Source organism: Heterocephalus glaber, unplaced genomic scaffold, assembly GCF_053883595.1.
Source record: "Heterocephalus glaber isolate CG9 unplaced genomic scaffold, H.glaber_assembly_v1.0 deba00001428, whole genome shotgun sequence".
Classification (NCBI taxonomy): Eukaryota; Metazoa; Chordata; class Mammalia; order Rodentia; family Bathyergidae; genus Heterocephalus; species Heterocephalus glaber.
In genome coordinates this window covers 15,223,497-15,246,553 of record NW_028258293.1, presented here as the reverse complement: position 1 = coordinate 15,246,553, position 23,057 = coordinate 15,223,497, and the positions used below count along the sequence as shown (strand labels likewise).

Genomic DNA, 23,057 nt, shown 5'->3' with positions numbered 1-23,057 from the left:
AGGAGGGACACACTATGCTGGGCAGTTTCAAGAAGACCAAGGAAAGAAGTTTCATATACGTAAGTAAAGGATATGCTTGCACTCAAGAGCTGGGTGATTGTCTCCCTAAAGGATTTTTTTTTTAGAAAGAAACAGAAGTTAAAGAGTGAAAATAAGGATGGTGTGGATTTAGGGTGAATTACTCTACCCATCTTGGCTTCAGTTTTTTCCATCATGGAGTGGAAATATGCAAATAAGACCTTGGTTTGTAAGAATAATTCATTCCACTCACAATCCAAAGCACTTATATATCAAAGGAGAGAGAGAGAGAGAGAGAGAGAGAGAGAGAGAGAGAGAGAGAGAGAGAGAGATGACTTAAAACTCATATTGCAAGAGATCGCACATTTATCAAGTTAAAAATTTCTTAGAAATGTTTGCTTTTCTTTTTTGAACAAAACCACAATTGCATGGAAATATTACAAAGAATCAAGAAATGGGATCACATCAAATTAAAAGGCATTTGAACAGCAAAAGTAACCACCAACAGAGTTAAAAGACAACCCATAAAATGGGAAAAGCATTTTTGCCAGCTACTCCTTAGAGGACTAAAATCTATAATATACAAAGAACTAAAAAAAGGAGATCCCCCAAATTTAAAAACCCAATTCAAAAATGGGCATCTGAAATGAACAGACACCTCTCAGATGCAGAAGTACAAACAGCAAATAAATATGTGATAAAATGTTTAACATCACTGGTCATTTGAGAGATGCAGATGAAAACAACACTGAGATTCCACCTCACCCCAGAAAGAATGGCTGCTATCAAGAAATCAACCAATAACAAGTGCTGGCGGGGCTGTGGGGGAAAAGGCACCTTTTTCCATTGTTTTGGTGGGAGTGTAAAATGGTACAACTGCTGTGGAAATCAGTATGGAGGGGGTTGGAGGAAGGGAAGGAAAGAAAAAGGCTTTAAAAAAGAGAGAATGGAAGGAAAAAATGGAAGCAGAGCTTTTCTAAGTGGGGAGGGAAGAAAGGTTGAAGGGTACGGAATGGAAAAAAAAAGAATTAAGATGTATTATGTATAGATATAAATTCCCCACGATGAATGAGACTATTATGCATGACAAACATGCACTAATGAAAAATAAAGATTAAAAAAAATCACAGCAAGAAAAAAAATTTGCTTATCTTGTGGAACACTTGTGGACCAAGGTACTCGCAATCCATGGTTTGTCTGTGTTATAGTAGTGATGAAAATGAAACTCCTTTTGGCCTGCCCCATGAGGCAGTCTGAGATTGATTATGGAGCCAAAGCCAGTACTGGGCTTCTGGTCCTTTCTTCCCTCCCCCTGCCTCTGATCTGGTTCTGGGATGTTTCTGAGGGCTCCAGCCTGCTCTACCAGGGCTGCCAAGTCCGTGTTGCCAGGTGTCCAGCAGCTGTGTTGGAGGGTGTTGATCGCCAGCCCTAGCAGAATATCTGCCCTAGCCACTGGGTCCCAACTCCCAGGAGCTCTTGGGGAATCTCATCTCCATTTGAACTACCCAGAGCCTACATTTCACTTAGCATGTGTGCATGCGTGTGTGTGTGTGTGTGGTGGAGGACTCAGAAGCATATCTGGATATAAGTTACTCAATTATTCTCCGGGCAGCCTCAGGAAAGGTCACCTGGTGAGGTCATATTCTCAGTCACATTTTCTTTTTCTTGACAGGAGGGTGGGGTCGTGGCCCTCTTCAAGGTCTGCCGGCAGGACAGTTTCCGGTGCTTGTACCCCCAGGCACTCCAAACACTGGCCTCCATCTGCTGTGTGGAAGAGGGTGTCCACCAACTGGAGAAGGTAAGAACACTGGCTGGGTGGGCCTGGGGTCCCTGAGCCAGCTGGGGGTGGAGCCAGGTCTCCTGGTTGTCATCTGGGCCTCTTTGTGAAGCAAGTCCCCTCAGTCCCTCCTTCTCTCCAGTACCATTCAGGTGGGGCTGCTGGGAGCATTGACAGTGGGATTTGATGCAGAGGTAAAAGGAGAGGGACTGAGAAGCCTGATCAGGAGTGGCAGGATCTAAAGAGGCACTCAGCGCTTCCCAAGTTGGTGACAGAGGCAGGGGACCCAGCAAGCGACAGGCAAACTGGGTGGGTTGGGTGGTGGTAGTAAGGGTCAGGGTGCTTGGTTCTTTATTTATAGCAGGGCTCCATTCAGAAGAAGAGGATGTCAATCCCTGGGGGATAGAAGGGACAAGAGCTGGGGAGGGGAGGAAGCTGGGGGAGGGAGATTTGGTGCCTAGGCAAGCAGGTGAGTCCACTCAACTGAGAACTAGAGGACTTGGGTAGGAAACTGAAGACCAAGGCCAAGTGTCTTCTGGGTCAGAATGGTAGGGGTGGGGTCGAGAAGGAATGAGAGGTCCCAGGTGCTTTTGCTGAGCTGAGGCTGTTGCTACCTCCAGACCTGAGTGGTCTGAGCCTACAGGTAGTCCCCAGGTAGTCCCCAGGGCCTCCAGCCAAGGGGGCAGAGGTTGGAATTTCCCAACCAAGTTCCGAGGAAAGCTGTGGAACATTAATGTAGAAAGGAAGTAGTGTGCTCCAGGACATTTGTGGTGCCTGCAGGATTTGGGCATCTGTTCCTCTGGGTTGGTCTCAATGGAGATGGGGGTGAAAGAACTGTTCCCCTTCCTTTGCATATGTGTCCTGCAGTCTTTCCTGGGTGCCCAGACAAACTCCACTACACCCCCAGCTTCTTTGCTTTGGTCTGGACTCCTAGCCCAACATTATCTGTCCTTCCACCCCACCTCATTCTAAGTCTGCTCACATTATTGGGACTGGGTCATAGGATCATGGACTCAGAAAAGCTCTTAGCTGAGAATGGAGGGTGGGTGAGGAATCTGCTCATCATACACGTGACAAAGCTGTGGCTCAGAGGGAGAAAGTACTTTGTGAAAGGTCACACGGCAAGATGGCAGAGGAGCTAGTGCCAGCCCTCTGGACAGAGAGCCCTCTACCCACTGAGCTGGAGGCCTTTTTACCTACTTTCCAGGAGTGCTGGGTTTGAAGATTAATATTCATTCTTTGGTTCTGTTACTCATGGATAATAGGCCCCAAGGAGGAATGGACTTGCTCAAGGACTTTTAGCTACTATGTGGAAGAGCCAGAATTAAATCTTCTAAGCAGAAACTAACCACATTTTACTCCAATGCAGGGTGTGATTGTGGGAGCACAGCTTTGCAATGTGTGTTCATTTCTGGGACAAGATAAAAGAGCAGTGGTGACACGAGAGACGGGCTCTGTGAAGGAAATGTGCTTAATATTTATAGCTTCATGTGTTAAAGAACTTCTTCTTTTCTCCCATAAATCTTCTTCCTTGGATAGAGGACCAAATGGCCAAATGAGGTTTGCTTCTCATCTTCTTTCATGACAGGTTGGCAGGGAGAATGGGAAGGAAGAGAAATTAGAATTTGGTATCATCATCTCTCCAAAAGCAGTGGATTGCTTGGCTTTAGTGAGTTTGTAGTACAGAAAGAAGTTTTCAGTTCAGGGAAGAGGAACAGCAGGTTTTTGTTCAGAGCTGAAAACCTGTGCAGGTCGGACTGCGGGAGGCCAGTCTTCTTTCCACTCATCTGATGCTGCTCCAAAGCCAGAATTCTTGTGCATCTTTCCCACGCCAGGTTGGCCTCGGCTGGCGGTCAGACCCTGCCCGTTGAAGGAGAGGAGAAAGGGTTGCTCATGCATTTGGGCTCTCTGTGTGCTGGGTTAGCCAGGACTGGCCTGTTAGGCAGATCCCTTCATGAGCACCTGGGAATCTTGCAGGGTGAGGACTTGTCTTAAAGATGAGGACACGGCCTGAGGTAATTTATGTGACTTGTCTCCAGTCACATAGGGAGTAAGTGAGCCTGGGTTGGGTCTGCCTGAGTTCAAACCCCTGCCTACCTCACTGCCCTGCCTATTTAATGGGTCCTCAGAGAATATCACCGCCGTTGAATCCAGATCACCTTGCTGCTCCTGGCCAATGTCCTTAAACCGCACCTCTAACAGGAGTGGGGTGCAGTGGCGGGCATCTCTCTCCACTCACGGGTCAGAGTGCTCATGACACACATGCCCTCTGGAAGCAGCTCCCTGAGAAGGGCCTGCATGAGGATGGGAACAGCAGCTGCCTACACAGCAGCTGCAGAGCTTGCAGTGCCTCCATGTGCACCCCAGGTCCAGCTGATGCCTGCCTCAAGTTCGAAAGCATCCACGAAGAATGTACATATGAAGAAACTGAGGCCGGGAGAGGTGAGGTGACATCTTTCACAGAATCACAGTGTGCAGTGCGTTCACTCAGCATATATTTCCTGAGTATCTGCTATTTGCTGTATCCTGGGAGTACAGCAGTGTACGAAACCAAGTCCCTTGTCCTCATGGAGCTCACATTCTAGTCTGAGGTGCCAAGTTATGACCCATGAGTCAAATTTACCCTGATGCCTGTTTTCACATGACACGTAACACAACAATGCTTTCATAGAAAAATTTAAAAGGTGGGAAAAATAGGAGGATATATAACATTTTGTGACGTGTGAAAAATTAAGTGAAAGTCAGCTTTCAGTCATCCGGTTTCACTAGAGCATGACCACACTCACTTGCCTAGGTCTCATCTGTGTGCTTTCACCCCACAGCAGCTGGGCTGAGTAGTAGCAGCAGAGACATGCATCCTGCAAAGCCAGGAACACTCACTGTCTGGCTATCTACAGGAAAGCTTTGCTGACCCTTGTACTAGCAGGTAATGAGGCCGCGTGTCAGTGGTGAAAAGATATTAAGTAGTGCACATCCAACCTTTGCTTTGGGTGAGCCCTTGGCTAAGCCCCACCCTTTATGCTCTCACTTAGTCCTCGCCCGCGGCCATGTTTCCTTGGTGCTGTCATTATTCCCATTGCTTACAGGAGGAGAGAAGACTTAGCAAAGCAAAGCAACCTGCTTAAATGCACATAGCTAATAAATGACCCAGGTCAGAGCTAGCCTGGGCTGTTAACCACTTCACAGAACCAGGAATCAAACCTGATGTGGCGAAGCCAGCATCTCCATTCTTTTCCTCTAAATGTTGTTTCCAAAGTTGTGAGAAGTTCCAGCTCCCACCCTCCACCTGTGCCCCTTCCCACAGCTGTCACCACCTGCAAGCTGGGCCGCCCGGCACTGGCCTCTGCGATCCCGGGGTGGGGTGGGGCACAGTGGTCAGTGTCTAGGATGGGAAGCGGAGAAGCCAGGGTCAGGCAAGACTGGTGCCACAGAATAACAGGTGCGTGGAGAAGAGTGGTCCCCTGGTGTTCTCACCAGCTGCCCACTCACCAGGAACGCTGTGACCTAATTAGAGCATGTCAAAGTCCCAGCCTTGCCTCCTGATGTATGAGTCTGGCCTCCTCACCGAGGCTTGCTTGATTAATTAGCAGTAAGAAATGTGCCGGATTGGGTGAAATTCATCTTTTCCCTCCATTCCTGAAGAGGTTCCTTAAGTCCTGCACGGGCCCCAGAAGAGCTTTGGGCCCAGCCAATCACCAGACACCCCCGTGCGTCCTGAGCCCTGCTGTGTGATGCCTGAGCTTGTCAGGTTTACAGGACCACCATGGTCCCAGGTTTAGTCATCACCTCATTCATTCACTCATGAGAAGTCATTTTATCCTCGCTTCTCCCTTTCTTCTGTCGTCAGTTATCCACTTACTTTCAAGCTCATTTTCTTGCTCACTCAAGAAGCCCATCACTGGTTCACTCAAGAGATTCATGCTTTCACCACATTTGTTGTGGAGCTGTCTCTCCAGCACAGTGAGGAGCCTGTGAACCGGGAAAACCTGTCCTGGGTTTGAAGCCAGATTCTTTCTGCCTGTGAGCTTGGGTACGTGATTCTGCAGGATTTCCTCAGCTTCTCCGAGGCATGGTTTCCTGGTCAAGAAAATGGACACAGTGAGATCTACCACACAGGAATCTTGGTGAATTGTGCATGTATGGTAATGTGGTTCTGGGCACAATGAGCACTGAATAATTGGTATCATGATTGAGACAAGGACATGCTAATAATGCCTGGGGCTTTCAAATGCATGGGCTTGGGAAGGTTACAGTCAGGTGGAGAAGGGAGGAGGACCAGTGTGGTGGGAGAGGCTGTGAAGTGCATAGGGAGGATGAGCTGGATGATCCTGGCGCAGGAGCCTTCACAGATGAGGAAACGGAGAATCACAGACCGTGTTCCTCCAGCTCATGGTTGCGTAGAGTTTGGATTCAATCCCAACCTGGGCTGGTTCGCAAGCCCTGTTCTTCACTCCCTGCCATCTTGGAAGAAGGAGCTGGCCCTTCTGAGGTAGGGACTCCAGGAGTGGATCGCTGGGGTCAGGCTCAGGGTATCAGCCTGGGTAGGGGGCAGACACCGACACATGCCAGCCCGGGCTGGAGGCTGCAAGATGCTGTGTCTGAAGGGTCTTTGAAGGCTCCACTTTTTTCTCCCCAGAGCGGCCCTTCGGGGTGCTGGCTTGTATCAGCCAAGCCTCTACACCACTACATTTCCCTGGGATCATTAAGATCGAGGAGTGGCTTCCTTATGTCCTTAGCTGATTGCCACCCCTTGCTCCTCAGTCCTGTGCTGGGCTCTGGGGAGGTGAGACAAGCAGACTTGCTTCAGGTATCAGACAGGAGGAGTCCAGTAGTACTGACTGTTGAGGGCTGTCCATGGCCTGCTGAAGACACAGGATGGAGCCCCCATTTCTGGGGCTGCTGGTGCAGGAGCACCAAGGAGGCAGTGTCAGGACAAGCAGGGGAAAGCAGAGGAGAGGGACCTACTGTTGGCCAATCAGACTGTGGGGCTCTAAGTCTCAAAGGAGCCCCATGCTTGGTGAGTTGGGGAACCCTGAGAAGGAGACAGTGTTCTCTGGATCACCTGGGAAGGACACTGGAGGTAGATGAAGGCCAAGTGATCAGTGGGGGCCCCAGAGACACACAGTCCTGTGGGAGCAGATGGAGCCAGCTCTGAGGAGGTGGACTGGTCAGGACAGCCTGCCTGCAGGACTGCAGCCATCAGGGGGGATTGGAATTACCTAGGAGGGGGCCCTCAGGTTTCAGGGAGGCTGATAATGGGCTAGGCAAGCAAATCACTTCTCTGACGCTCAGTTTCCTCTTCCGTACATCATGGGGACACCTCCCTTGGGCTGCTGCGGTGAGGCAGTGTCAGTATGCTGGAGGAAGCACTCTGCCTGTGTCTGCTGCCCTTTCCTCCTCCCATGCCCCTTCATCTCCACCTTCTCAGGGTCATCTGGCGAAACTGCACTGCCCCCAAAGACCTTGAGTGCTGGGGAGTTTTCAGTGGCTCTGGTAGAATTCCAGCTGTGGCCAACAGAAGGTCAGGCACTGCTGGTTAGTGATTGGGGCTGGAAGGACTGGGGACTAGACCTGGACTGGGGACTGTGGTCCAGGCAAGGGGCTGGGATCTGAGAGGTGGGAACACACAGATTGAGAGGCATAGGGGGTGGAGACACTCAAAGCCCAGTGCTCAGACAACCTCAGAGAAGCCCCTGGGTAGTTCTAGTAATTGCGTCTTCCAGCTTTCGACCATGGACAATCTGAGTTTCAGAAGAGCATTCTCTCATCCCTCCCCCTCCCTTTTGTTTTGTTTTCTCAAATAAGTACTTTACCCTGTGCTAGAGCCAAGGGAAGAGTTTAATGAAAATCAATAGAGAAATTAAAGATGAGCAGGGGAGGGGAGGAGGTTCAATTTCAAGTCCAAGAAGAAAATCCCCGGGGGCAGATGAAGGACGGAGAAATTGCTGCCTGTCTCTGTGCAGCTTCCTCATCCGACCCCATTCCCTGGGCTGGATGCAAGGAGGAGACAGGGAGGCCTGGACCCAGCTATTGAAACCTTGGAGACCCTGAGCAGAGAGAAGTGGGCTGAATGGGGGTCTCAGAGACTCCAGCTGCTGTTTCACAGTAATCTCTCTCCACTGCCTGCTCCTCCTTCGGTTGCAGATTGTCAGAAAGAATTCATTTTTGCAGCAACATCAACAGCAGTGACAAACCTGGCCACTTTCCCTCATTCATTTGCCTGTGTGATTCTCATAGTTATTCTGCAAAGAAGGCAGGGAGAGATGGTTGCCTCCAACCCATTTTACAGAAAGGCAAGCTGAGGCTAGAAAGGATAGCTACTGGAAAGCACACAGCCCAGCCTGAGATTCCTGTATTTTGCTCCCGTTCAGGGGGGGCTTCCCCTCCCCATTAGCTGGCAGGGGTCATAGTGTGCAGACTCCAGGGCAGGGCAGTGACTTTAACTTGCTAGAGTGTGTTCTAATAGTTAAGCAAGACTGAGTGGCAAGAGGGGGCTGTGAATGCCAGGTAAGATATCTGTTTAGTTTGACTTGCAGCTTCTTTTCTTTCTTTCCTGAAGGACAGAATGCTCTGGATGGAGGTCCCAGTTGCCTCCCATCCCCAGCGCTTTGGGGTTTAATCCCCCTGGGCCTCTACCTTGCAAACCCCAGGGCATTTGCCTTCAACTGTGCTGGGAATGGGCTCGGCTGGGCTGTGCAGAGTGCCCTTGAGCCCCAGGCCAGCTCTCTGGGCCTGGACGCTGGCTGAGAGGCAGAGAGGAGTGGGGACTGGCAGTGGCCTTCCCCAGCAGGCAGAGGTGGCCGTGGGCCGGGGGGTCTGTGACCCAGCCTTCCCCGGGGCATGTGGCTCACTGTCTTCCTCACGTGCCACGTCTTCAGTCCATCTGCCGTAAGGTGGGGTGGAGGGGCTTAAGGCGGCCAGACTGTGAAGGGACAGGAACAAAATTAAACACACAGCCCTGCTTCCCCTCTCCTCGCTTCACAAGGAGCCAGGCAGAAATTACTGCTAATACTGCCCAGGGTGAGGAAGAACCTGCTGGCTTGGGGCTGCACCTTACCTGCCAGGCCCAACCCGAGTTTGGAGAAGGGAGGCGCTGCCAGGCAGGCTGGCTGCCCAGATGCGAAAGTGGGTTTGCCAGGGCAGGCTCAGTCCTCAGGGTCTGGGCCGGATCCCATGTGCTGTGCAACAGCGGCCCCTGGTGGACAAGAGCACCAGTGGCAGTCAAGTTAGGCCGCCGGGGTTGGTGGGCTCTGGATGCAGGAGCAACAGTCAGGGCCAGAGGGTATCTTAGGCAGAGGGTCTCAAATTCAAGGCAGTGGGTGCATCTTCCCATGGATCTAGCTTCTAGAAGCAGAATGTAGACAAATCTTGCAGTCTAACGTGTCCCCAACTCTCTCCTGAACCAGAGTCAGCTCCGTGCCTTGCTAAAGCAGAAACCCTCCTAGGTCCCCAGTTTCCCTGTGGGCAAAATCCAAACCCCTCAGCCTGGCACTAAAGGCGCTCTTTGAGCAGGCTGTCCACAGCTCACTGCCCAGGCCAACAGGTCTGGGTCTGACGTCTGGCTTCACCACTCTGTGTGTGTGACTGTCACCCTCTAGTCTTGCTTCACCAGAGGTAAAATGGAATGATAATCCCTGCCTTGCAGGCTGGGAAGATGAACCGGGCAGTGCTCCATAAATGTGCATGACTTTCTCTTCTCTCCGGGTACCCCTATAAAGGGCCTTGGGGCTTCCTTGCTTGGAGCCTTTGCTTGTGTTCTGACTGGACATTTGTTGACGTGAGTCTCAGATCCAGCTCTGACCGCCCCCCTGACTGCTCTCCCTTCCTGATGCTTACACTGTGTGCAGTGCTACCCCCAGAGATGCCCCACACTGCCCAGCTCAGGTCTCTGGGTTCCCCACTACTGGAAACCATCCTGCCTACCACTCTACCTGGTCAGGGAAGCGGCTTGCGCACACAGGTGACCGTTGCTCTGTCCATGACTGAATACACCTCGCAGAGGAGAGGATACAGGTTAGGGGAGTGACATGCACACCTACAGCATTCTCACTACTAGCCACTTGGCTGAGACTCAAGAGCACCTAGCAGGGCCCATGAGAGCAGTTTCAGGGCCCTGAGTATATGCGTGTATGTGTGTGTGTGGGGGTGTAAGCCTTGTCAGATTCCTCAGCAAAGGCAGATTGGCTAAAATGGCTAAAGATCTATCTGTAGGATTCACCCTGAGCCCTGTTTGCACCACATGACCCTGGTGATTTTCACCATCTTTCCCCTCATTCCAACCCCCATGGTTCCAAGCCCAGTTCTCATGTCTCCCTCAGTCTTTGGAGGCTGGGTGGTGGTGGTGGTGGGGGGGTTGAGATGAGCTTGGAGGGTGAGCCTGAGGTGGGGTGGGATGAGCAGCGGGCACTTGAAGCTGGCCACGCTTCCTGAGGAGAGAATGCTGGGCAGGGGCTTAGTGGAGAGACTGCCGTGGACTTGCAGGATTAAATATTTCCCAATGTGCATTTCCCAGTTGAAGTCCAAATGATCAGGTGCAACCAGAAAATAAGTAGTAAGAAGCCAGATGTGAGCGTGATGCTAATGGTGGGAGGACCGGAAGTGAGGGTCAAGCGGAGGAGCTGACAAGGTGTAGCAGTGTCTGGGACAATGCGGGGAATTAGGAGATGGGGTGAATGAAGATGCAGATTTGGGACAGAATTTGATAAGAGAAGTCCCTGTTCCCAGGAAGACCCTGTATATCCAGGCCTCAGCTCATAGAGCCTCAGCAGCATCTGCTGCCCCTGACTGCAAGTGGTGGGTCCTCCAGTCACCCACAGAGGCACAGAGGACGGGGACACAGAGGGGCTCTGAGACAGAGGAAGACACTTGCAGAGAACAGGGGAAAAAGGATATGGAAAGACACAGATGAACGAACATAGTTCTCAAGGGACTATTTCAGTCTCTCTTTGGGTTGCTGCAAAAACACAAACCAAGTTGTTCGGATCGAGGTTTGTGATAGCTGGATATGCAGCCCCTGCCTGAGACTTACCTGGGTGCATCGTCACCTCTCATTATGGCTGTAACGTATATTTTCTTGATAAGTAATGAATCTGAGCACTTTTTCATTTACTGATGATCCATTTGATCAGCTTCTTTTGTGATATGTCAGTCCGAAACTTCTCTTCATTTAAAAACATAGAGTTGACTTTGCCTTATTGATTTATCAATTTAAAGAGTGTACTCTACATACAGATTCTTTGTCAGATATCTTTCAGTGAGAATATATATTGTCAGCCTGTGGTTTGCTTTTTCATTCTCTTAGTGATGCCTTTTGATAACTAGAAACTCTTAAATTTATTGAAGTCCAATTTATTGATCTTTTCTTTTGTCATTTGTGCTGCTTATGTCTATTTAAGAAATCACTGTTTTTTTCCCCCAAATCATGAAGACATTCTCCTATGTTTTGTTTGAGGAGCTTTATTATTTTACCTTTATATTTTGATTTGTAATAAATTTCAAGTTAATTATTAAAGTGGTGTTCCATTTTAATTTTTTCATATGACTACCCACTTGGGCCAGAACCATTTATTGAAAAGACTATGGCTCCATCTAAATTCACTAAATTGAAGTGATCTTTTTGTTGAAAATAACGTTGGTGATACATGCTGAGTCTGTTTCTGGACTTTATTTTTTTCTGATCCATTAGTCTATTTTGTCCATCTTTGTGCCAATATGGCACAGAGTCTCTGTATTCTAATAAATTTTGGTATTTGCTAGGATATAAATTCCAAATTTCTTTTTCTTTAAGATTATCTTGGTAATTATTAGGTTCTTTGAATTTCTATAAACATTTTTTGATCAGGTTGTCAATATCACAAAACGAGGATGAAGCTTTTTGGATAATTGACATCTTAAATAATGTAGTGCTCTCATTAGTGAATATATCTTTATCCTTAAACTGGTTTTAATTTCTCTCAGAAATGGTTTGAGTTTTCAGAGGTGATGTCTTACACATCTTCTTTTAGATTTATTCTTAGCTATGTTTTGTGGGAATATAAGATATTGTGGTATTATTTTTTAAATGTTCAGTTTCAAAATCCCTGTTGCTAATACATAAGAAAAGAAACAAAGTTTTGATATTGAATTCAAAATTTTAGCTAAATTTATTAATAACTTTTAACAACGTGTAGATTCTTTTAGGTTTCCTGTGTACATATCATTCCATCTGTAAATAGTGAGGATTTTGCTTCTTTTCCTGTCCTTATGTCTTACTATTTTTTCCTCTTGTGTGATTGCATTGGCTGATACAGTGTCAAGTAGAAATTCCGATGAAAGATGTCTTTGTCTTGTTGTTGATTTCAGGGAGAATGCTATAAATAAATATAAATAAATAAATAAATTCATGGTATCATTGTTGAGGGTGATGTCATCATCAGTTTCAGGCTGGGAAATAAGGCGCAAAGAAGGTGGGTAACTTGCTAATCTCACCAAATCAGCAGGGAGCCAGGCTCTTCCCAGCCGTGCAACTTTCTTGCAGCACAGGTAGCTCTGGTGCACTGCTGCCCAACCCCATATGTCCATTAGACTTATGGGAGGAGATTTAACAAATAATGATGCCAAGACTCCACCACAGACCAGTTGCATTCAAATTTCTAGCAGTAAAGCTTGAACGTTAGTGTTTTTAAAACTTTCCCAGATGATTCTAATCATCTGACAAGCACTGATCTAGAAGCACTTTGGCTACAATTCAGGTTTTGGCTGGGCTCAGCCATGCTTTGCTGCAAACTTGGTATTTTTGTCTCAGCATGTGCCTAGTAACCCTAACCCAGAGGGAAACCCACCCTCAAATGCCTTCAGAGCATGTTTGAAAATCTGCATTACCGAAAATCATCTGCTGGACAGGGAAATTACTTTTTATTGTTCCTCTTAAGTGATCCAAGCCATGATTTCCCTCCACCTAAACAACGCATCTCTGCTATCTCTGTCTATATATCTTCCTCTCTGTGCCTTGTTGATTTGCCCACTGAACTGGTTATACAATCCCTTTCATCCATTGTTCCATTCCCTATTTCATATTAATATTTTTATTTATCCACTTTAGCAATGAACTTTTAACCACAGATTCTGGTTTGAAATGGCAGGAGAGGTTAAGTGGGGTCCGGGATATATTGCTTTGAGGGAGATGCTATTATCCTCCTGAGGGCCTCCTTAATTTCTGTGGTTTTCTGTTGAGCTGGCAGCTTTACTGCTACTCTATAAAGCAAAGTCCTCATTTTATAAAGGCAGCCTTTAACCCCTTGCATTGTCACAGACTTGTCCTGAACTCTGTCCATATCCAGTTCATAGTCCACATTTGATTTCTGTCTTGGACCCATGGGCTCAGTTATTTTACCAAATTCTCTGCCTGTCCTTTGACCACTCACTTGTCTTTACTCCTTGACCTCTTGCTCCCTACTCTGCCTGAAACAGAATCTTCCTTCTGACTACACCTTATACAATTGACACATCCTATCTTGGACCCATGAACAGGATTTGGATCACTCTGTAGTTCCTACTTGTCTGTTTTTTTCTTTCAACCTTTAGATGTTTAAGTGGTCAGAAAAGTCCAAGAAGGAGAAAATTTGGAGCCTTTAGGACATACTCCATCCTTATGGCTGATTTTCACTACAATAGCATAATTCTGTTTGTTAAAAGCCAGTAACCAATCTTTCTCCCTTACCAAAACCTAAATGCATAAGATAAAAAACAAACATGCAAAAAGCAAAAGAAATGGCAGACTGTTACCAGTGATATATGATGGGTTTCTGTATATTATCCTGTGTCCCTTTGATATTTGCATAAAACCACCACTGATGCATTTGCAAGAATCGGTAGAACACTGCCCATAAATCTGCCTTGCTGTCTTCTGTACACCTTGGGTTCCTTGGCTGCCCAGGTGACACATTCCTTCCCCTGCCCTCTGGGAAGAATCTCAGCATTGGCCAGCTCCCACTGTGTCAGGCTCCAGTTACCTCAGCCCTAGTCTAGCGCCCAGGTGATGACCAGGACATACCATCTTCATCCTCACTTGCACACCCACCCACAAGGAAAGTCTGGGCTCAGGCCCAGGCCCATCCCACTCCATGTCGAAGCTAATTAATTATCTGTAAGTGCTTCCAGCAGCAATTTCTTTAGGGATCTGAAAGGGCCTTGATTCGATTGCTCTTTTGGCATGAAGTTTATGGCTCGGGATAGGAAGTGTGTAGTTTGGGGATAGAGGCTTTCCTGAAATGGGACCAATCCTTGAGGAAGCTGGCTTCAGGATGGGCTACTCTGGAGACCAGCACAGGAGCTGAGCTGAGCTGCTCTTTCCTCTCCAAATGCCCCACCAAGGAAGGCAGGGGACAAGGAGCAGAGTTCAGAACTGGAGTCCCAGATCTGGCATTAACTTGCTGTGTGGGCTGGACAATCTCCTTGCCTTCCAGAGAGGGCTACTGTTTCCTCATCTGTCAGCTCATACTTCTTAAATTAGCTGTTGCCTGAGATACTGAGAACCTAGAAAGGGTTCAGGTTAGGGGCTGCCCTAAGGGGCTTGGATCTAGCAGGGGATGGATGAGTATGTAAGCTACTCAGATCCTTTATGTGGCACCTGCTGTACTGGAGTGCAGGCAGAGCAGTGTGGCTGTGTGAAGGAGACAGGTGACTTCTGACCTCGTGAGGAAGGAAACAGAATAAGAGCACTTCATTCTTAAGTGAATGGGTTTGAGGTGCCCACGGGACATCCAGGCAAATTAATTAATCCAACAGCAGTTTGGAAATGTAGGTGTGGATCTTGGGGAAATAGAGATCAGAGATGGAGGGTCAGGTTTGAGGGTCGTAGTAGTGAGAGTCACTGAGGCTACATGGGTTTGGGTCCATTGTTCAATATAGTATAAAACAAGCTGGCACCAGAATCTGGCAGATGCTAGTTTAGATAGGAGCAGAGGAGGAGAAGCTAAGAGAGCAGGTGGTGAGAACTAGCTAACTAGGGAGCAAATGAGCCCCCCAGAGTATGGTATCCTGCAGTTCTGGAAGGAGCAAGGGTCAACCGGAAGACAATTCTCAGAGGAGTAAGTGTTATAGAGAGGCTGAATAAGAGAGGGCTGAGAGGTGAGGTCCCAAATCCTCCGTGAAGGAGTCCTCCCCTTTTCTCAATTTTCCTCTGCTTACCTGTCTTTGTTTCTGTGTCTCTCTTATTGATTTTAGCTTCCTCTCTGTGTTTGTGCCTTGCTTAGTGGGAGTGTTCACTAATGTCTGCTGAACAGTAAAAACTACAGAGGTGGCACTAATTTTCACTGGATTCTCTAGTGAGGGATTCTAATTGTTCATCTATCATTCCCAGTCAGTTAGGAATTATTGTCATTTAAAAAAGTCCAGTTCTGGCATGTACAATCAGAAGATGTTCAAGCAAGTGGGTGAACTGTGTATCCCCACCTGGTACGATTTGGATCTGAGATGTACCCCAAAGGCCCATGGACTGAAAGTGTGAAACCATGAGTCAAAAATAAGCCTTTCCTCTCTTCAGATTGATTTTCTCAAGTATTTAGTCACAGTGACAGAAAGCTAACACCCCACCCAAAGGCCTGAGGTTTTCAGTAGCATCTCAGCCCCAGAGGAGTCTGAAGAAAGGGATGCTAGAGAAAAGCCCAATAGGGAGGCTGGGGCAGACTGATTTGAGAAGAGGTAGGTTTCAGAGCCGGAAGTCAAGGATAATTGATGGCCAAGACCAGCTGAGACAGGGTAGACTCATGGCGCCACCATGTGGCAGGCACTGTACATGCAACGTCTCATTTAAGGATTCTAATAGCCCTGTGAAGTTGATATTTATTTTATCAACGGTTTATTAAAAAAAAAAAAAAGCCCTATTAGGTTGGTATTATTATCTACTTTTATAAATAAAAGCACAAAGTAGGCAATAAAATTATTCAGCTAGTAGGGACAGAGGCAAGATTCAGGCTCAGATAGGTCCGACTCCAGTGCCTGTGTATGTACTGATGTTCTAGGAATTGGCTCACATATGGGAAAGCCCAAGTCCAGAATGTGGGGCCCTTCGGTGACCTCCTACCATGGTTGGACCTGCTCAAGAGATGATGGATGGAGATTCAACTTGGGTTGCTGGTAGACCTTTGGCAGCTGGCAAAGTGGCATGTCACTAGGATTAGAACCAAAGGTCAGGGAAATCTGGTCCCTGTGCAAGGATACAACATAGAAAAAATGTACAGAACATATGAACAGGCAATTCCTAGCAGGGGAATTCCTAGCAGGGGAAATACAACTTGTAAGAAACAAAAGCCAAACCAAACCAAACCAAAACAACCCAAACCAAATCAAAACAAAAGGATATGAACAGAGTCAATCTGATTAGTATGTAGAGTCATACAGATTAAAGTACAGTTTTTATACCTATCAAATTGCCAAAAAGCTGTCAATACCAAGAACTAACAAGGATATGGAATCAAATAAATTTATGCACCGCTGGTAGAACTATGTACAACTATGCTGCCAAACAACTTAGCAATACCAGTAAAGTAAAAAACTTGCAAATCCTATGCCCCAGGAATTCCATACCTAGACTAAAATTCCTATGGAAACTGGCACAGATTCACCAGAAAACATTGAAAAGAATTCTTATACCAGCACTGTCCATTACAACAAAAGTGGAGAAATCACTCAAATGCCCATTGTCAGGAAAATGCATAAATGGCTTGGAATTGACTTACATAGAATAATGCCATACAGCAGTGAAAATAAATGAACCACAGCCATATACAGCAGTAGAAAGGACTAGCTTAAACATTATACTGCCTGGAGAAGAAAGCAAGTTACTATATATAATATGATGCCATTTATGCCAATTACAAAACTTGCAAAACTGAACAGGCACATCTAATTAACTAAAAAAAGGAATAAGAACAAAATTCAGGGTAATGGTCTATTCAAAAGGGAGAAGCAGAAATATGAGATTAAGGAACTTGTAGGGGGCTTTCTTGGTTTTGTTTTATTTCTAAGGTTATAGTAGCTGAGCATTAGACCTATACATATACACATATGGGTGTTCATTTTATTATTTGTTCTCCTTTATAAAATTGCCATATACATAATTATATATATAATCATATATATAGTCTCTTTTGAAGAGATGCTATATTTCACAAGTAGGACAGTATCTGAAGAAATCTGAGGCATAGTTAACACATTAAAAAGAAAACAAACCAATAGGCAGGTGCTCATTGTATATCCACAGATCCCCTGGGAAACCAAAGCCCAGCAAAGGACTCGAAAGAACTCATGGGTCCTCATCAGGTTGAAGCCACTTTCCTCAGGTCAGGAATCTGTGGAATTTATGATCTCATCTTGGCCATTTCTTCATTGCTGTCCTTTCTTGTAATCTCCTTTGTTCACAGTGTCCTTCCATCTTTGACAGCATTCTACTTTTACTAGTCTACACAGAGACTTTAAGTCTACAGCGTGTCCTCAAATCTTACGTTCCATGGTACTTTCTTGCATTTGTTCCCTATTTACTGAAAGCCCAAAATATGTCAGCCCTAGAACAGCCAAAAGTGAACAAGCCCTGGTCTCCAGACTTGTAGAACTGGCCCGGGAACAAGGGAGCTGAACAGACAGTGGGGCAGAGAATCACAACATAGTAGTGTTTTTCTACATTGTTGGAGCATGAAAGTCAATGTGGACCTGTTAATAAGCAAATTCCCAGGCCAGATTTATGGAAAGCAGATCTGGGTGAGGCACAAGAATCTGCTTTTAAGCAATTTGCAGTGAATTTGATGCAGCTAGGCCACAGACTCAAGATAAAAAGAGAAGATTAATGTGATCAGTGTGATGATGATAATAGAATTACTTGGGCATGGGGGCCCAGAAGTGGGCCACCTCTCCCGTCTGGAATGGGGGTCATGATAAGTCAGGAATGGCTTCCCGGAGGGCCCCCTGGAAAGCACCCTCATGGGAAATCAAGCCTTCTGACATCATCTATGGATGTGAACCTCCTCCCCGCCTGCAGGAGGCACTCTTCTCTGCATCGCCATTGCTGGGGGACAAGCTCTGGCCCGTAGGATGTGAGTAGGGAGTTAGAAGCGCAGCATTCTGGACTAGGGAGCAGGCTTGGTGTCCAGGTCTGGGGCGGCACTAGGCCCTGGGGACCAGAAGCTCCTTGGCCTTTCTTCTATGTCCAGACTGGTCTGTCTCCAAGCATGTGCCAGAAACCAAGGAAGGATAATGCTTTGGATCTGATGATTTTTACGAACAGAATGAGGAACCAGGGTAGCACCGCCCACCCCCCCAACCAATGTGAGATTAAAGAGACTGGATCGATTGAGATGTTTCTCCTGTAGAGATGCTGTAGCTCCTTAGCAAGAGGCTTGGTTCTTGCTGGAAGGAGGAAAGGGGCTGAGGACTGGATAATTCAGAGGTTTCTTATGTTGGCAGTAGGGCTGCTTCTTGTTTCTAGGCCTAGAACAGCCCTCCCCCCCTTCATTCTCTGGGCCCAAATGAGGCCCCTCTCCAAGGGCCTGCTAGTCAAATACTTGGCATGAATCCCGTCCTGCCAGGGGCAAACTGGCTGCTGTTTGTTCCCGTTTATTAAGCACATCCAGGTGAGTTTTATTACGGACAATTCCCTGGGCTCCTGTTTCCACATTTGTCTCCTTTGAGGCTGCGATTGCCAAAGGCTTTCACAGTTAATGGACCTTACTGCTCTCAAGAGCCACCTAGGGAGGCACAGAACTCAGTGGCGGTAATTAGTCAAACAAAGTACAGACCTCTGGAGACCTGCTGGAGCTGAGTGGCAGGAAGGCAGGATACAGGGACGGGGGCTCAGGGGAGAGGCAGATGTGGGGAACATCTGCACAGGTGTATTGGGCCTCCTTGCTTTACCCCTGCCCCTTCCCTGCTTCCCACTTCTGATGGGGGATGGACTCTGTGGTTTCTGACATCTGAGGGGATGGAGGGTCACAGCTGACCTAACTATGGCAAGCAACTGCCTCTTTTTTTTCCTGTCTCACCTGCTGACCTGTGATGAAGGCTGAGTTCCAAGCTCAGGTACCATTTCTTGAGAGGAAGTGTAATGTTCTCTTTAAAACCTGGGATCTGAAGCCAATCACTTTTAAATTTAATGATCTGGGACAAGTCAACAAATCTTTCTGTGCCTCAGTTGGCTTTTCGGTAAAATAGGAATGACGATGCTGATCTCAGAGGGTTATTGCAAGGAATCAATGGTACAATAACACAACTACTTTGCCTGGAACCTAGTACAAGTATTCTATAAGCAGAAGCTCCTAGGATGCCAAGAGCAAGTGCGACCAGAGCAGAGCTTGGAAAAGGAAGTCTATCTGGCATTCATGCCCCCCCACCCCACCCCGCTTGTATCTCTCTGGTTGGGCAGAAAGCACAAGGGTTTCATAGAAGTAGTCTTTCTTTCTTCCTTCCTTCCTTCTTTCTCTCTCTCTCTCTTTCTTTCTTTCTTTCTTTCTTTCTTTCTTTCTTTCTTTCTTTCTTTCTTTCTTTCTTTCTTTTTCCCTTCCTTCCTTCCTTCCTTCCTCCCTCCCTCCCTCCCTCCCTTCCTTTCTTTTTCACTTTTTCATACTGGGGTTGGAACTCAGGACCCTGCACTTTTGAGGCAGGTGTGGTGTCACTGAGCTAAATTCCTGGCCCTAGAAGCAGCCCCCTTTCTATGGGAGAAGGTGGTGGAGATCAAGGAGGGAAAGGAAAGATGTTGAGCTTGGTCTGCTGCTAAATCCAGACAAGAGGAGGGCACCTACATTTCTTGAACATCTCTTCTGACCAAGCATTGCCTGCTTTGTCTCTTTAACTGCCCAACACATACAGAATAGCCTTAGAGAGGCTAAGTGAATGACGGCAAGTCATACAGCATGGAAGAGGGGGCCAGGGTTGGAGCTCGGGATATGTGATCTCTACGGGACTGTTCTTTCACTGCATTCTTCTGTGGTAGATGATCAAAGTGTAGAACCTGGATACTCAGACTGATATCTGTTACCTAGAAAGCCTATGGAAGGTCACTGGTTTCAACTGGACTCAAAGACGAGGCCTCTAGATGCCAGAGTGTGGGACATTTCAGGGGCGGGGCTCATTACCAAATGGTCTTTCCCTTCGCATTGGGCTCTGTGCTGTTCTGGGCAGTCAGACCTGGCCACGTAGGGGCCGGAGCCTCTCTTACTCCTGTCACAAGCCCGTGTCCAGGGACGCTCCCTCTCTCCTGCAGGTGGATGGTGTTCTGTGCTTGGCCGACATCCTGACTGACGACAGCAATTCAGAAGCCACTCGAGCTGAGGCTGCAGCTGTGGTGGCCCAGGTCACCTCTCCACATCTGTCCTTCACCCAGCATCTCAGTAGCTTCCTGGAGAGCATGGAGGAGATTGTGACAGCCCTCGTCAGTGAGTCACCTCGGGTGGGTGGGAACCCAGATGGGAAAGCCTGTGCCCAGCGGTCTTCAGGAAGGACTAGAAAGGCCTTCCTGCCTGCTGTTTACCAAGACCCAAATATGACCTTCATAGATGATCACACAAGCTTAAACCACACCATTAATGGACTAGAGTCAGGCTTTGAAGAACTCCATTGTCCAGTAATAAAATACAGCAAACCTTCCAAGAAGCAACTGGAATCCGGGTCATGTTGGAATTAAATGGCCTCCCAGGACAGGGAAATCCAGGGAGGAGTTGGGCCTCAAATTTTAAAGCTCAGACCCTTGGGCAGAAAGACTGATAAGCTTTCTTCCAAAAACATAGCAGCAATGAATGGGAAAAATGATTTCTCCCCAGGAACCAGCTCAGCACGACCTGCTGCAGGAAATCCCACCACTGGTCTCACGATATGCGGCTGTGAAAGTGTTGACTCTTCTATGTCCCCCTTTTCAAACATCTGTTTTCCTGGCAGGAGAATCATAGTCCAACATCTAGAATATGCTCTTTTTCTAGCTTTCCTTTTATAAACTGGAGAAACTAGAAGGATTTGTCTGAATAAAAGTCTTCAAGGAACACGTTTTGCAAACCACCTCCTTTCTGTAACAGAGCTGGTAGGGATCTGTGTTTCTACTTCTATTCTCACTGCTGTCACCATCACTCTATCCACATCTTACCAAAATTGAATGAAAACTTATTTTTACTAGAAAATGTGGGGTTAGCTCTTGGAGTCACTGTACCAGGGCTGGGACTAGCTTCAGTAGCATGCATTTAGGGGCAGCATAGAAATGGGCTAGGAGACAGAACGCTTGGGTTTGGGATCTGTTTTTTCTCTCACTGATTCAACAAATATGTGTTGATCAGCAACCCCGTGGAAATGCTGTGTGGGATTCTGTCACTCTCTTATCGTGCCACATTGTAAAGCTCACTTTTACATTTTATTAATATACAGAATGGGAGATTGCAATCCATTTCTTCCAAGTAGCCTCTTAGCTCTAGAATTGTAGCATCTCCCAGTACTTTGCACATGGGTGACATCAATTAGGTTGCCTTTATAGCTGATTCTAGTCAGAAGAGCAGTGAGAAACACAGATCAGGTAGGAGAAATCAATTTTCCAACATCCACATTGAGTCAGAATCAAGAAACATCGAAGTCCATTGTTCAATGTCTTAGCTGGAGGGAACTCAAGAGACCATAAAGTACAGCACCCACTCTACAGGAAAGAATTCTAACTACTAAACTTCAGGAACTAGAAGGATTCATCTGGATAACAATCCCCAGGGAACTGGAGAAGTTGAAGAACTTTCTCAAGGCCACACGTTAGCATTAGGATCCACCATGCCAGGAGTTTCATACTCAAGCATCTGCCAGAGCTCAGCAGGAAGCAAACGATTTGAAGAGAGTCCGATGAAAGAAGAAAATAAGGAGGTTTGAGTTTGATATTAAACTGACAAGTACATGCACTGATAAGGGGGTGGCAGTCACTGTTCATTTCCAGTTGATTGTTGCCCTGTAGGAAAGGCTAGATTTTAAAAGATAAGACATAAATTATAATTATGTAGAAAATCTCTCCATTTATAAATCATATCAAATAATAAAACAAATAAACCAAATAGTCCATAAGGTCTTTCATTATTGTCATATGCCCACTCCTGCTCTTTTGCCCAGGCTGTGTTTCTCCTGGAGAAGAGGAGTCTTCCTATTTGTTTCAGCCTCCTGAAGATGCACTGTGCAGTCTACTCTGAGATTCAGCAGGTGGAATATATCTGCTAGGCAGGACGCCAAATGGAATATATCTGTTCTTTGGTGGGAAGTAGCCCTCCAGTTTCTTGCCATTCCCTGGAAACATTTGTAAATGAGTCACGGGAATCTTCGATTTAATCTTTGTAACATATCTCAGGTGACTCAGACTGTAGTTCAAATAAATGTGCAGCAAAATTAAAAGCCACTTAGATAGCTGTATTAATAATTGCTGTGTCGGCAATCATGGCAACTGCATGAGAATGAGGGGGAATGTTTGGACCTAGAAGAAATCTTACAGCAAAAGCAAAGTGGGCCAATGAGTTCTGTAGCCTCACTCCAAAGCCTGGAGGTAGAGAGGTGAGTCTAGAAGAGGCTGAATGACTCAAGTGGTCGAATGACCCAAGAGAATGTGGAAGTCACTGGATATGGGAAATCACAGTGTTCTAATTCCTTAGAGAGTCTTTCATCCCAACCCTGGGTGGTTAGATGACGATTCTGAGTTGTTTGGTACTCAGACCTGGGCAGTGGATTATGGAGCTGCCCAGAAACAAGCATTATCTTCCTGACAGAACTGGGCATAGGGTAGTTGAAGCATCACTGAGAATGAGTCAAAGGGGCTTCAGCGAAAATCACTTAACAAATGAATCCTCAGTTCTTTCATCTATGAAATTGTTATTGAAATTGTATTGTAAGGATTGAATGAGTTAATGATATAAAATATGTACAGCAGTGGCTGGCACAAAGTAAATACTCAAAAACATAGTACCTGCTGCTGCTAATACTAGCTTCTCTGAGACTCAGCTTCCACATCTGTAAATCAGGGTGATCATATTGTCCCATAAAGGTGCCCAGAATTTAACAGCATGGTGCAGGGCATACTACAGGTGTTTGGCGAATGTCACTGTCCTCTTTTAAGGTAAGGGCCAGTAACTCCATTCATTGGAAGGTGCCAAGAGGCCCTGGAAACAGTGACTCTTTGTCTGGAGGGAAGAACTAGGAACCAGATGGAATATAACTCAATTCTGTCTCCTGAACTTTCTCTCTGTGCTAGGGCTGACTTCCAAAGTGTGGTATTTACTCTTGTGGTTTTGTA

General features: G+C 46.7%; 1 protein-coding gene across 2 annotated transcripts in view; it reads left to right on the top strand.

The window, feature by feature from the left end:
* Insc (INSC spindle orientation adaptor protein) overlaps positions 1 to 23,057 on the top strand; it is a 124,449-nt gene that overhangs the window by 82,741 nt on the left and 18,651 nt on the right. For both annotated transcript variants that reach the window (XM_087211604.1, XM_087211605.1), the window contains exons 7-8: positions 1,691 to 1,816; positions 20,025 to 20,196. In XM_087211604.1, the coding sequence (XP_087067730.1) occupies positions 1,691 to 1,816; positions 20,025 to 20,196 (298 nt within the window). The remainder of the gene's footprint in view (positions 1 to 1,690; positions 1,817 to 20,024; positions 20,197 to 23,057) is intronic.